This window comes from Diadema antillarum, unplaced genomic scaffold (genome assembly GCF_040938485.1).
Source record: "Diadema antillarum isolate AM-2024a unplaced genomic scaffold, OU_Dant_1.0 seq00001595_RagTag, whole genome shotgun sequence".
In the NCBI taxonomy this organism is placed as follows: Eukaryota; Metazoa; Echinodermata; class Echinoidea; order Diadematoida; family Diadematidae; genus Diadema; species Diadema antillarum.
Genome location: NW_027272311.1, coordinates 180,123 through 196,192, shown reverse-complemented (window position 1 = coordinate 196,192; position 16,070 = coordinate 180,123). Strand labels below are relative to the sequence as shown.

At 37.7% G+C, this 16,070-nt stretch overlaps 1 protein-coding gene across 1 annotated transcript in view; it reads right to left on the bottom strand.

The window, feature by feature from the left end:
- The window catches only part of LOC139710966 (uncharacterized), a 73,682-nt gene that overhangs the window by 25,544 nt on the left and 32,068 nt on the right, over positions 1 to 16,070 (bottom strand). The window contains exons 4-5 of the mRNA XM_071622885.1: positions 15,199 to 15,276; positions 12,052 to 12,166 (exon numbers count right to left, since the gene is read on the bottom strand). Of these exons, the coding sequence (XP_071478986.1) occupies positions 12,052 to 12,166; positions 15,199 to 15,276 (193 nt within the window). The remainder of the gene's footprint in view (positions 1 to 12,051; positions 12,167 to 15,198; positions 15,277 to 16,070) is intronic.

The window sequence follows — 16,070 nt, the reverse complement described above, 5'->3', positions numbered from 1 at the left end:
TTGATTAGAATTGTAAGATTTAATAAGCAAAAAAGACAAGAATTCCATGTTTTGTAAGCTGAAATACAAAAATTTTCGTCTCGCTCGCTGCGCTCGCTCGCCAAAATTTATCAAAAAAAGAAGATAAGAACAAAACGTGATGATGACGCGGAAATAAATAAATTTAGACTTACTCGCGCATACTAATTTAGAGTATTTTTTCAAGTCCTTAGTTTGTTGTATAAATCGTTATCTCTAAAGCCGTCACTATATCTTGATTAGAATTGTAAGATTTAATAAACAAAAAACAACAAGAATTCCATGTTTTGTAAGCTGAAATGCACAAGTTTTCGGCTCGCTCGCTGCGCTCGCCCGCCAAAAATTAACAACAACAACAAAAAAAAAAGAACAAAACGTGATGATGACGCAGAAATATACAAATGTCGACTCATTACTCGCGCATACAAATTTAGAGTATTTTTCAAGTCCTCAGTTTGTTGGTATGAATCGTTATCTATAAGGCCGTCATTGTATCTTGATTAGAATTGTAAGATTTAATAAGCAAAAAAGACAAGAATTTCATGTTTTGTAAGCTGAAATACAAAAATTTTCGGCTCGCTCGCCAAAATTTATCAAAAAAAGAAGAAGATAAGAACAAAACGTGATGATGACGCGGAAATAAACAAATTTCGACTTACTCGCGCATACTAATTTAGAGTAATTTTTCAAGTCCTTAGTTTGTTGTATAAATCGTTATCTCTATAAAGCCGTCACTATATCTTGATTAGAATTGTAAGATTTAATAAGCAAAAAACAACAAGAATTCCATGTTTTGTAAGCTGAAATACACAAGTTTTCGGCTCGCTCGCTGCGCTCGCTCGCCAAAATTTATCAAAAAAAAGATAAGAACAAAACGTAATGATGACGCAGAAATATACAAATTTCGACTGACTCGCGCATATATACTAATTTAGAGTATTTTTTCAAGTCCTTAGTTTGTTGGTATAAATCGTTATCTATAAGGCCGTCACTATATCTAGATTAGAATTTTAAGATTTAATAAGAAAAATGACATGAATTCCATGTTTTGTAAGCTGAAATACAAAAATTTTCGGCTCGCTCGCTATGCTCGCTCGCCTAAATTTATCAAAAAAATTCAATTCATTTTTTTTTTCAATTCATTTATTTTCATACTTCTCATTTATGAACATTACAACAGAAACCAGACAAGTTCTTTTACCTTGTGAACAATGTGCAGAAAACAAACAATATACATGGTGATAACACAGTAATTACATGTAATGATAACTGGTCAAAATCGAAATCGAAATGGGGTTGATCAAAGAGAAGTATGACGGGACCTACATGAAAGCTAGCTTGTTTGGCTGTAAGCCCCGAGTAATCAGTGTTTGTGAAAAAGAAACGGAGAACGGATAGAAGATAAGACCAGAATGATGATGTAAGGTTGCCAAATTTTATGTAATAAAAAAGAAGAAGAAAAAGAAGAAGAAGAAAAACAAACAAACTATACATTAATATGAACTTACTGTGACCGAGCCATCATTATTATACAGCCTACTTTGGTATATATACTATGAACTATTGTTGCATTAAAACTTTCACCAGGATATGATCAGTAAGACACAAAAAGTAACATGTACAACTATTAAGCCATTTGGTGCCTGCCGTCAAGCTCTGCATAGAAGGTTAAAGAGGGGTAGAGGGAAAGAGGGAGAGAGGGAAACGAAGTAGAATGTGGAATTGCTAATGATGAATTCAGAGAGCCCGATGGCAAGACCCTAAATGGAATCTGCAACGTGTTGACAAAATGTTTGATTGGACAATAACATACCACAGTATTACATAAGACATTACGACTGTTCAGTGTCTGCAAAATATGCACTCAATAAAAACTCTTTTAATTTACGTTTAAAGGAATATAAGGACGAGCAGCTTGTTATTTCGGGGGAGAGGTCATTCCAGTATCTAGGGCCCGTATACATTATCGTTTTTTTAGCGAAAATTGTTCGAGTACGTGGAAGGTGAAATGCGTCACTTTGGCGGGTAGGATAATTATGAATCAAATAGTTTTTTCTGAACATGCTAGTAAAAACACCCGGTAACTCGTTGGCAGAAAATTTGTACATAAATATGCCGACGTTGTAACTGAACAGATCTGATATTTTCAGTATTTTATTTTTCAAAAATAAATCATTCGTGTGGGACAAATATCCGACATGGTTGATATTTCTGATGGCACGTTTTTGAATACGGAACAGTATATCAAGAAGATTTCTAGTTGCATTCCCCCACACAAGAATACCATAATTAAGGTACGGAGTAATCAAAGTAGAATAAAGATTAAGCAGAATTTGACTTGGAAAAACACTCTTAAGTTTATTAAGAACACCCGTATTTTTAGAAAGAATATTACTTAAATAATTAACGTGGGATTTCCAAGATAAATCACTATCAATAAAAAGCCCTAAAAATTTTATACTACTGACTTGATTTAATTCAGTTTCATTAAACTTAATATGAAAAGGAAGGGTTTTAAGACTATTGCTAAAAAGCATACAATGAGTTTTATCAATATTAAGTGACAATTTGTTGGCGTATATCCAAGATTGCACAGATTTAAGTTCTTTATTCACTGTGTTAACAAGAGTATAAGGATCTCTGTGTGTAAAAAACAGATTGGAGTCGTCAGCAAAACATATAAAGGAAAGAATTGGCGAGGAACTAGGAAGATCGTTAATATACAAAATGAACAATAGTGGGCCTAGTAAGGAGCCCTGTGGAACACCACATGAAATTAACTTTAACTGAGAATCACGGCCATTTATACTCACAAATTGTTTTCTGTTTGATAAATAATCTCGAAACCAGTCCAAAGCCTTCCCACGTATACCATAATGTCGTAGCTTGTAAATCAAAATATCGTGGTCAATTGTGTCGAAGGCCTTCGAAAAATCAAGAAAAACTCCAATAGTGTGGGAGACATCATCTATAGCATGAGCAACTTTATGGATAAAAGTGAGTAAGGCATGGGTCGTACTGTGGTTTTTCCTAAAACCAAACTGGGAGTTACAGAAAACTTCACACTTTTCGAGAAATTTGTGTGTGCGCGTATATACCAACCTTTCAAGAAGTTTTGAAAATGAAGTTAACAAAGATATAGGGCGATAATTTGTCACAGATTCTTTTTGTCCTTTTTTAAAAATTGGTACTACTTTAGCTATTTTCATTTTTTGTGGAACTATGCCAGTAGATAACGATAGATTAAAAATGTGTGTTAATGGTATAACTATTTCATTAATGATGTTTTTAAGGAGAAAATTGGTGATTCCATCACATCCAGAGCTTTTCTTAGTGTTCAAGTTTTGCACGATATCTTTGATTTCTTCTTCAATGACAGGTTCAAAAAAAAGAGACTGCTGATTCTGGTCTTTTAGAAAGTAATAAAAATCAGTATTTGAATGCGGAATACTGCTGGCAAGATTAGGTCCTATGCTTACAAAGTATTCATTGAATACTTCTGCCACATCAGCTTCATCTTCAATGTACTTATCATTATTAATAATATGCCTAGGTGGTTCGATGTTATTTTTAGTGTTCAGCGCTTCATTTATCATCTTCCACGTACTCTTGATGTCATTTTTATGCTTGATAAATTGCTTTGAAAAATACATTCGTTTGGCTAAACGTATGGATGATGTTAGAACGTTGCGATAATGCACATACCGAGACCGAGTTCGACTGTTAGGATCACTTCGGTATTTGTAGAAAAGAGCATTTTTACGGTTAATAGACCTCAGGAGAGATTTCGTAATCCATGGTTTCTTTGGAACCTTTTTACGGTTTGAACGAGTAAATGGCTTAACGGGTATAATGGAATTGAATGCGGATGATAATATTTGTGAAAAGTGTTCAAAAGCTAGATTTGCATCGCTTTGGTTATTAACAATTGACCAATTAACGGATCCTAGTCTCTCCCTAAGTCTATTAAGATTAGTTTCTGACATTTCTCGAAAACCAGAATTGGGCGAATAAAAAGAGGCATTACTTATGTTAACATTGGGCAGAACAGCGAAAATCGGAAAATGATCGGATACATCAGACACTATTACACCAAACGTGATATTGGAAAGAGAACTATTAACAAAGATGTTATCAATTAGAGTTGCTGTGACATCTGAAATTCGAGTGGGCTTCTTTATAAGAGGTGAAAAGGACTCGGATAACATCACATTGAGGAAATCTTGGCATGCGGAGTTGGTATGACAGTCTAAAAGGTTTAAGTTGAAGTCACCCATGATAAAACAACTTTTATTCTCCAAATATTTATCAGCTAAAAGTACGGATAAAGATTCAATAAATTCAGTGGGGCTTGTATTTGGAGGTCTGTATATTTCACCGACAACAATACTTTTTCTATTTGGAACCCTAAAAATAGAAAAAGAAGACGATAAGAACAAAACGTAATGATGACGCGGAAATAAACAAATTTCGACTTACTCGCGCATACTAATTTAGAGTATTTTTTTCAAGTCCTTAGTTTGTTGTATAAATCGTTATCTCTAAAGCCGTCACCATATCTTGATTAGAATTGTAAGATTTAATAAGCAAAAAAAAACAACAAGAATTCCATGTTTTGTAAGCTGAAATACACAAGTTTTCGGCTCGCTCGCCAAAATTTATCAAAAAAAAGATAAGAGCAAAACGTAATGATGACGCGGAAATATACAAATTTCGGCTGACTCGCGCATATATACTAATTTAGAGTATTTTTTCAAGTCCTTAGTTTGTTGGTATAAATCGTTATCTATAAGGCCGTCACTATATCTAGATTAGAATTGTAAGATTTAATAAGAAAAAAATGACATGAATTCCATGTTTTGTAAGCTGAAATACAAAAAATTTCGGCTCGCTCGCTGTGCTCGCTCGCCTAAATTTATCAAAAAAAAGAAGAAGATAAGAACAAAGCGTAATGATGACGCAGAAGTATACAAATTTCGGCTGACTCGCGCATACTAATTTAGAGTATTTCTTCAAGTCCTTAGTTTGTTGGTATAAATCGTTATCTATAAGGCCGTCACTATATCTAGATTAGAATTTTAAGATTTAATAAGAAAAAATGACATGAATTCCATGTTTTGTAAGCTGAAATACAAAAATTTTCGGCTCGCTCACTGCGCTCGCTCGCCAAAATGTATCAAAATTTATTTCATTTAAATCACCCTCAAAAGACCCCTCTTAGGTGCTTGAAAAAGCATATCATGCGGACCTTTTTTTTAAAGTCCCTAATATACCGGGATCGGGTTGGGGTTGAACACTTTTTCAGAAATTAGGGGCGCAATTTTCGCGCTTGCCCCGGGCGCCGTTTTCCCTAGATACGCCACTGTGTGTGTGCGTGTGTGTGTGTTTGTGTATGTGTGTGTATATGCGTGCAAGTGTGTGTGTGTGTGTGTGTGTGTGTGCGTGCAAGTTTGTTTGTGTGTGTGTTCGTGTACCAGAGAGGGAGGGGGGAAGGCACATGTGTCATATTACGAGGAGGCATTATTTACATACGTGACGCGTCGTTTTACAACAAACCTAGTGTGATACTCCTACTTGTCATTCAGCCCCAGGACAAGCTGCATGCCCTACTCGTGATATGATAACGCAAGGGGGATACCATATTTTCACTTCGCTTCTGACATAGGAGCCGCTGGCTGACATAGGCCTTTAGCTTACTAGTATATGATTTAAGCATTTCTTCATTAGCTTCATCCAATCTTAGGCTTGCTCTGGATGCACCGGCAGCGTCTGACGAAGTGTCAATCTCCGGGCCTTTACCCGTAATTGCCGACAAAGCGGTGCGAACAAAACACGTTCATAGTCAGATGATAGCAGTGTTTCCATCCAACGGTCTCACTCACACCGACTTAGATGTGCTGTTAATTTATGAAGTGTAGCAAGTGTTCAATAACAGCCGTCCGTTAGTCAGTTCCCATGAAATGGGGGGGGGGATTTGGTTATTTTTCTCGAAAGTAGCAATAACAAGCGTAGCTCAAACAACACGTCATCATGCTAATGTATTATCAAAATCCATTAAGCCCTTAGGAAAGTTCACTTGATAAAATACATGCGCTGTAATTCCAACTAGACTAATTGTACACTGTGCACTTTCAAACAGGTCACATCGAGAACAATGTTACGTCAATTCACATCTCTTCACGCGTGAGTGGTTCTACTGTTTTAAATAAATGGAGGTTTGATTGTCTTAATTGCTTATACCAAGTGGGTTAATGCCTTTAAACACATATCTCTGCATGACTGTTCTGTTTCATCGAGAGCAGGGCAATACAAAATCGAGGAGAAAGCGATCATTTAGCAGACTAGGTTCTTCTTTTTTCACTCTGCTGCATCTAAAATGCTGGATCGTTTCCACTTAAACCCAGACACACACACACACACACACACACACACACACACACACACACACACACACACACACACACACACACACACACACACACACACACACACACACAAAGAGGACATTCCCCCTGCCAAATTACTGACTTGAAATTGTTGTGCAACCACTTTAGAGCCCGGAACATTCATTATATCAAATGTGAACGGAGTGCGTCATCACTATCGCAAGGTAACATCACTTAGTGTTGTTAGAGTCTGATGAATGGTTGCCTTAGCAACAAATCAGGATATCTTTTAAAGATGCAGAAAGAAAGAAAGATGAAGATAGAGCAAATTCAAAAAGAGAGAAGAAGAACAAGCATAAACCAGAGATAAAGACAATATACTTTTAAGTTTTCGTTCTCATTTAAACGAAACGTATCATGTATTCACAGAGCATAGCTAGCATGATAGAAAGGATATTAATTTGCTCTCTCTGCTTGCGCTGTTTTCAGTATGCTATGACTACGACCTGTCCTTATCATCTGCCGGAAGGGGAGGTGATCTAAACAGGGATATGCTCCATGATACACGTAGATAGAGGGGTATAAAAAATATCTCGTTGAAACAGACGAAACTTAAGAAAGATAATAAAAATGTGTACAGTGAAAACGTTTGATACATCATATTCTTCTATAGAGGGCTACAAGACCAAGGAAACTTTCCTCATTTTGGGAGCTAGAATATCGCTCCGTGATGATTTGAAGTTATATCCCTCTCTCCTTTGTTCCTTTACACTTCCACTCCATCCCACCACCACCCCCCCCCCCTCCCTTGGGGGGGGGGGGGACTTACGGATATATGTACTGTGTGAACAATATGAGCAACAAATGACATCACTAGAGATAGCGGAAGGACTGAATTCGCAAAACTGACGGGTGTTTTTCTGGGGGGGGGGGGTGGAGGGAATGGTTCTAAGGGTGAAAAATGGCAACGAACAATAAACTGCCAATTTGAAAGCTATACCGTCAATCTACCTGATTGACTATTTCAATATATATTGGACATTTTCGTTTGATTCATGAATAAATAAAGCTATGCAGTAAAATTCTTCTTTCAAACCTGGCACCGTATTACAATAGGGATGCCCTTCTATATCACATTACGGCAAAGTGAATTTAGATGAAATTATCACAATTCATGAGATCGGATCGGAAGTTGATGCCACTACTGATTGTTGGAAATATGAATAAGCATTGTGTTTTCAGTAATTTATGAAAATAGCTTTTAAAGTAGGTCGTCCTGCAGATCCTTTTGCTATGGGAATGATAGATATTATTTTGGAACGCGGATCGACCTAGCAGGAAAGCTTCCACGTACACAAGCAATGACGACATAGAATGAAAAGTGTTATCTCCTTTTAATTCAATTCATCTCTAGTCGTACCCAGAAAGGTTCAATTAAATTAAATTGTATTTCTATCTTTTTATATCAAGGTCCCCACATTTGCAGAGCATCTGCAGAGAAAAAGTCTAAGATGTTGCCGCGGTTTCTTTAGGAGATATTTCACTGTGTCTTTTACGAAACATCATTACCGTCAAAATAGGTGTTGCCCGTTACTTCGAAGGTTCGTTCATCCGAAAATGAAATAAGGGTCGTTATTCCCAAGGTGCGTTATTCTGAAACACACACATTTCGTAAGGCTAGATGTTCGTTAATCCGAATATGAAAACGTGTTCGTTAATCCGAACATTTGTGGCACTATTCCGAAGGTTCGTTATACCAAAGATTCGTCAATCCGGAAAAAAAAATGAGGAATATTCTGATACGTTATTCCAAAAGCTCATTAATCCGAACATGTGAAAAAAGAAAAAGAAATAAAAAAAGTGCGTACTAACGCGCCTTCTGAATTACGAATCTTATTTCATTTTCATATTAACTAACCTTCGGAATAACGAATTGCAACCGTCAAACCATCTCTGATATTTTTGATAGCAATTGTGACGCCTTATAGACAGAAGCTCATCTGTATTGGAAATTGAATTGAACTTGGTTGTAATCTTTTGACAGCTGACAATTCCGGAGGTAAATATGTGTAAACATTGTATTGAGATCAAAAGTTTAACACCAAGTTCAATTGTGACACCAGCTGGTAGTGCTTGCTCTGCATCATCATCTTCACACGGGAGAACCTCCACTGGAGAGGATGGAGCTGGAAGCAGGCATTATCTCCCCCACACCAATAATAATGTGTGATGACTGCGAGATCTACTTCCATCCAGATATATAGAGAAATGCCTTTAAAGGCCGTGTCACACCTTTCCGGGCAAGCCGTGAGTGCGACTTGCGAATAACAATTTTTACTACCCGGAGATACGCGCTAGGTACTGTCAGGTGCGGACCAACTGCGGAGAGCTCTGGGTAGCAAATTTGTTTCCCCGCAAGTCAACTCGCAAAACTTCCCCAGATACGGTATGACAAGGCCTTGAGCATGTTCAAAACTTGTTCCGAGTGACTCGCGGGGGTTTGCCCGCAGAGGTACACGCAGAACACCAGTAGGAGACCCTTACCGGCAGCACCTCGCAGGCAAATCCAACGCAGGTACTTTGCAGTACCCATAAGTCGCTCGCGAACAGAAAACGGACCGGTTTCAAAGCTTTCAAGCAGGTCACACGGAATACACGCAAGTAGAAGGTAAGTAGCACGCGTCTAGCAGGTAAGACACAAGTGCGAAACTCGCAAACATTCTTGTCCGCCCGGAGATTCTCCTGTGTGCTCGAAAATCCTGACGCGCGACAAGCCCGCGTAGCTTGCCCGGAAAGGTGAGACACGACCTTTAGATTCCATGCATGACTTTCTGTTTGGTTTTGTGGTGAAACTTCCCCCATTCTATAATTTTGATTTACTCAATACTCGCCGCTGACACAGAGTGTGACTTTGCACTTTAGTTTCTTTACATGAAAAATGCTATACTCCTGCTCGGATACCAAAAAAAAAAAAAAAAAAAAAAAAATATATATATATATATATATATATATATATATATATATATATATATATATAATTATCACGTGTTTTTTAAATACCGTGATACAGCATATGATTTAGATGAAAGAAACATCTCACGTAACATTTTGAGGGGATGTTGGTGGGTATACATACAACAGAGCATTACAACAGGCGACGTCGGGAAAACGTCGTCCAGAGGGGGTCTTTCAACAACTACTTGAAACGACCGAAAACTTCTAACGGCATCCTTTTAACCTTTATCTTTGTTTCTTAAAAAAAAAAAGATGACGATAATGATCCAGCAGCAAGTGTTTACAGACTGGTGATAAACATTTTACAAAACACTACGCGATGAGCAGGTGAGCAGATAGGAGAGAGAGAGAGAGAGAGAGAGAGAGAGAGAGAGAGAGAGAGAGAGAGAGAGGAGTTCGAAGGGTAAGGTCGGTTCTTACTACTTTTCTTTGCTAATATGTCCCGGCTATTATTTATATCCTTACGCTTCTTCGTGTGATATCATAATTTGATGCCTGCAGGTACCGTCGTGTTGAACATACATTGTATTTCATTTCATGTTATTTTTGGTCTAATTAGTACGTGGGACCCGCTCGCTAATGGTGCCTATAGAAATTAAAAGCCCACGTTCATTACAGGATGTTTACCGGTATTCATTAAATAATGATAATAATACCGTAAAATCGGTAAACGTACATCATCCCTCTACATCACCTCGACTCTTAATGAGCCAAACATTATCAATCAAGTCCTGTCTTTCTCCTGTAGGACCTTGGAATTTGAGCTTAACACTATTGTATAATGCTTATGGTGAGGTGTTTTCAAACTAAAAGCGGCGGCAAAACGATCAGAAACATTAGTCGCGACAATTTTTGCGAGCCTAAAATATTTGCAGGTTCATCATGAGGAATCACTTCGTTTATTTATCTTGAGGAGAGATTTATTTATCTCCTTATTGAATCTATCCAGACAGGTTCGCCAAATATTTCGTTTTGGCCCAATGGGTGACTTCCGATACCATCACTGATTTCAAAGCGTTCATATTTTCAGTTTTATGAAGAAAAAAAAGAAGAAGGAGACGAAGAGGAGAAAATGCGAAGGTTCACTGTTTCGGATCTTCTTCCTCACTCGTTTTGTCAAAACAACTTAAACAAAGAGTGCAGTTTCACTTAAACTCATCCCATATACACACTAAATCCCCCTCCCCTCCTCCCCCATCATGTTATAATTCATGAAAGTAATTATTCAAGCCTGAATAAGCTGCTTGGTCATTATCCTCTTCTAAACAAGATGACAAATGACCACGAATGTTCGTGATAAAGGATCAAATGTCAAGGGGGAAAAGAGACGCCCGCCATATATCCTGCAACTAAACCACAAAGTAAATGTTAACGGCTTCCTTGGGATTCGTGGTGATGTGAAGCAAAAAGTAAATGTAATCGGTGCCTTGCGCGGAGAGACAAAGAAGGGGGAAGGAAGAGTAACCAAAAAAAAAAAAATATATGAGATGATACCGTCTGGGGATGTAATGGTGGGAGGTTTTGGGTGTGAACAGGATCCAGTCAGAAGAAACAGTACTTTCACACTTTCATGATCATGTGATATATATATCTTTTCTTTTCATTTCGATGACGACGACATAACTCTTTTAGGCCGTGTATTATCAGGAACAGATTTCATATTAATTTACTCATATGTGTTTGCATATTGCTGCATATTGCTATGATGATACCTTTACATTTTTTATGCATTCTTGTTTCCGTGGTATGCATCTTGTCTCTGTCAAAACTCTGTTGAAAACATGCCCATTGATTGGCTAAGAATAACAACGATAATGCTGCTACTTACTACTGCTGCTGGGGATGATGATAGTAAACATAATAACAATGCACAAAAAACATCGAAGTTATATGATATAACTTATATATAACACACAAATCTTGTTGAAGATTAGCCGTAACACCGGTTATGACGTCAACAAAAGATGCCACATTCCCGCAGGTTGCGGATCCGATAAAGTCAAATCATTGTACTGACTATTTATGATGGATTTATGCAAGCAACATTGACAACGTGAGCAAAGCTGAAATCCCGGGTAGAAGTAATTGACTACATTCCCTTGGCAGATTATGCCAATCATCATACGAGTTTGGTGAGACCGAAATGTCAAAGCATAAACTCATGGAAATTATATTACTTGCGCTAGGACGTCAACGAGCTCTCCTATGTTGGCCTTTATACGCCTCTGAGCAATAATCGCATGTAGAATCTAAAGGTCTAATCCAATCTTAGCAACGGAGAGCTTTAAAAGAAAATAGCCAATGAAATAGCAACACCGAGGTTATAGACTACAAACCTATGTTAGATAGCTAACTATACAGCTACAGGAAGTCAATCGCATTCTCCGCATTCACTCAAATTTTAATCATGCCAGTCGTATGTTTTCACAAATGGTTAATCACCATTGCATGACTGCAAACTGACGGAGGAGCGGGGTAAAGGATTGCCCATAATGTGGGTAAAGGATGATAAAAAGGACTGGAAGTACATGAAATTGTACAACATTGAAGAAACACATTTGTACAATTACATGAAATTGTGCAACATTGAGCAAAAAAAAAACAAACAAACAAACCAAACACACACACACACCTTCAGCTTCTTTGGCGAGTTGGTCCACCTGTTTGTTGACGAACGCTGTCTCAGCCTTTTGAAGTTCTTCACGCAGCTCGACCAGGGTCTCCCTGGACTCTTTGTCCTTGAATAGCTAGAAGTATTGGATATGAAGAAAAAAATCAGCTGAGAAAAACATAGCATAGTACATCGTGGTCCATTTTGTCACTATACTCTCGTTTCCTTTATTTGTTTGTTTTGCTGTTCGGTTTTTATGGCTAATTTTGCGTTGCTATTTTCACGGCATTAAACGTGGTATTCCGTAATATCCTTAGGATTTTTGAAGGAAATTCGGAATTTCCAGTGTTGAAGGAGTCTTATACGCTTGATGACACGTCAATCACATTCATTTTTCGAATTTAGAAAATGCATGCCTTCTTTAGATACGAAGACACGAATATCGTTTGACAGGTTTCTTTCTCTTTCTCCACAAAACAGACTTTTGTTTATCTATCGTAATCCAATTCGGTCCCATTACCTGCACAACCGACTAGGAATTCCTCTCGTGAACTTTGCCATTTGATTCTAGAGTGCTCACAAATTCTGAGCATTAAGCCACTTTCACTTTGGAAGACAAAAAAAAAAAGCATTTCAAACGTATTCGCGAAGATCAATTTCCTATTTTGATTTGCATGGAGAGAGTGATCGAGAGGCAGTGAGCCAATATTGTGCATCCCACAAACACGTGAAGAAGAGTTTTTTTTTTCTTGTTTTGTCTTGTATCTTTTCTTACTTCCGTTCCGTTTTGTTTTGCTTTGCTTTGTTTTAAACGCTGGTATGATTGGCAACGTACTAGTAGAGTGGTGTGATTCAACTGTGACGTCATCACGCAGACGATTAATCGCCAATGGAATTGAGTCGAAATTGCTCTAACCTCTTTTCCCTCCTCACATTACCACCTCATCCCACCTTGCCCTATCCCCCTCCCTCCCCCGTACTTGATTTTCTCCACTGAGTTGCTTTAAACATACAAAACAAAGGAAAAGACAAACTAACAATGATTCTCGGGGATTTCGGACGGAGCTTCAACTGTGCATCACGTCTATGGGAAGTTGTATGAAGATATATTACTGACTGGCGCTGCAGGATACTGAATGTTTTGAGCACAATCAAAATGAACAATATGATTGATCGCAATATGCCAAACAAAGCACCGCCCTGCTGGAAAGAACACAGTGTCCCACAGTGTGAGAAACACAGTGTGAACACATTGTGAACACAGTGTGAAATCTCTTCGCACTGTTAAATTCGAGAGTTACAACAATGTGAACACATTGTCAATCATCAATTCACAGTGTGACACAGAGCATTACCATGTGAACCATTTGTGAAAACCACACCACAGTGTGAAATCATCTCCACACTGTTGAATTCGAGCGCTTTCACATAGTCGACTATGACAAAACTGTGAACACACTGTGGGAGACTGTGTACACACTGTGAGAGACTGTGTTCTTTCCAGTCTATATAAGGGTGCCTTTAAACGCCTGAGCCTGACCACATCCAATGAATAGACACGTGCAGTATAACCAGCTTTATCCCTTAGAATCGTTTCTGTCTTGTTACGATTCCCCGTGTGTTGTCCTCCCATGTCAAATGATATTGAAAATACTGGGACGTGCAAGTGGTTTATTTTGTATGTATATGTTTTGTTCCTCATTGAAAAATAAGGGAGAATATTGTAAGAAACCATGAATATCGCCTAGAATCCTTTATCCCAGTCAAGCGATTTGCTTATCTATATACTGAGTATAACGGTCTCCTCCACCTGTATACCTTACAGGGATGATATATTATATTGGTGGAGATTAGGTTCGGGCTTTAAACTTTTTGCGAGATACCAAGAAACCACTTGTGAAATAGTACAGAGCATACAATTCTAAGAGGAAATTAAAAGTTTATTAACGTTTGATGAAAATCGGTTTTACACTGGTTGAGACATCCAAAAACAAAGTAAAACAAAGCGATCGTCATAAAAGGTGGTTCCCACCTTTCATTAGGATTGCTCTGTTTTGGATAATTAAGCAATTTCAAAACCAATTTTCATCAAATAAACGTCTAATTCCTTTTGGAATTACATGCTCTTTCATATTTCATCAGAGGATTCTCATTATCTCACCAAAAATGTTAGAAACCTGAAGTTTGGTCTCAACCAAAACTATACGATCCCTTTAAGATACAATGAAATAATATAGGCCCTACGTTTCGTATGCACGTACTCATTTCTACTTCCTTTGAGTACTCTTGTTTATATTTTGATGCAAATATTGTCGATTTTGTCGTAATGATTTCATTTGTACAAGTGGAGAAATGAAATAAACTGAAGCTGAAACTGAAAGTTTACGAGTGAAAATGTTCTCGTTGGCCATCTAGCACGGCTGCAGAGCCGGCTTCCAAGTCTGTCCCATTCAACTGTCGTCACGAATATGTTATAATTCAGCATATCCCATCCTCTGAGATATATACATGAGTGGCACATCTAAAGCTTATAAAGTCTGGAGCCTCCATTAAAGGATTAAAAATCTACTTTGCAGCAGCTATTTCAAATTCAAACGAAGAGAGTGAAATGGAGTGAATTTATACTACGTTCTGTGTTATTTCGTCCCCTAGGCTGAATATATTCAATTCCCCTTCAGACCCGCAAAACAGTAGGAAGAGGCTGCTTTGCAACAAAAATTATAAACCGACTTGGCTATCAAATATAAGAGAGGGGAAAAAACATCATTTTGAAAGTGTCTTACTCCTTACATAAATGGCTTCGTTAAAAGAACACCAACATCATAAAAAGTCCTTGTAAAGAAATGCACATAATGCATTTTGTTTTTCTTTCCGATTAAGTATATTCACAGAGCAGTGCAGAGTGGTCTAAACTGTTAAGGCAAACCCTCAAAATACTTCCAGTGGCCCCGTTCGTCAACTGGTTGTGCAAGTTTCAATGTGTTTGTGTGCGTCTTTCTGTCTGTCCGTCTGTGTCTGTGTGTTTGTGCTTGTTCCTGTGTGTAGATGTGCATTTGTGTATATCTATTCTTGAATCAATTCAATGTGTGAGCTCGCGTGCGGGAGTTTTTGTTTGGCAGTGTTTGGGGATGTATTGGGGACTGATGACGGATCTGTTGACAGACTCACCTCCTGGGCGCATTGTGGTAGCGAGAAAGGGTATTTGACAACTCGTGCCAGACAATCAATCTTCATTTTGATGAAACCCTGGAAGAACAAGAACCAAGGAAAAATGAATAATTCATTTGTAGACAACCAGCGAATAATATTCGGCATGGTTATTCGTCATGAGAATGCCCCTTTTTATGGTGATTCGCCATTGATAACGAAACGTGTGCATTTTCATTTCATTTAATTTCATCTGTTTATTTCCAAATCAAAATACTACAATATTATTGCAAAGTAGCAAAAACGATTTACCTAAGAAGGTGACATGATACAAACATGACAAGTTTGGTGGAATGTCGCACAAAGAAAAATCGCATTGAACGATTTTTATGAGTTGTGATACTGGCTGAACTTTTCGAATAGGGCAAATCACTCCTTCCTTCTACTGACCACTGAAAATATTTCATGCCTGTTTGGGCGTTCATTAAGAAAAAAAAAGAAATATTGACAAATTGACCTTAATCCGTTCTGTTGACAAACATTTTTTAGCATTTTGGTCGGTCTCAATTCTACCGAAAAAGAAAAATGAAACGTGATCAACGTCACCTTTATTGAATACTAGCAGTATATATATTTCTACAAAAAGTAAAGTCACCATAAAATATGTAGAAATGGACACACATAAACCTTCTCTTTTCTTGTGTGTGTATGTTTTTTGTTTGTTTGTTTTTGTTTTATTTTTGCCTGTCACGCGTATGACGTACAAACGCTGATTATCTATGACAGTCTTTATATCAAAATAAAACAATTCAAACTCAGCGTGTACTCAGGAGAGGAAATGGCTGGGATTCTATGGCATTAAACTGGAATAAACTGGATTTGAGTGAGCCATG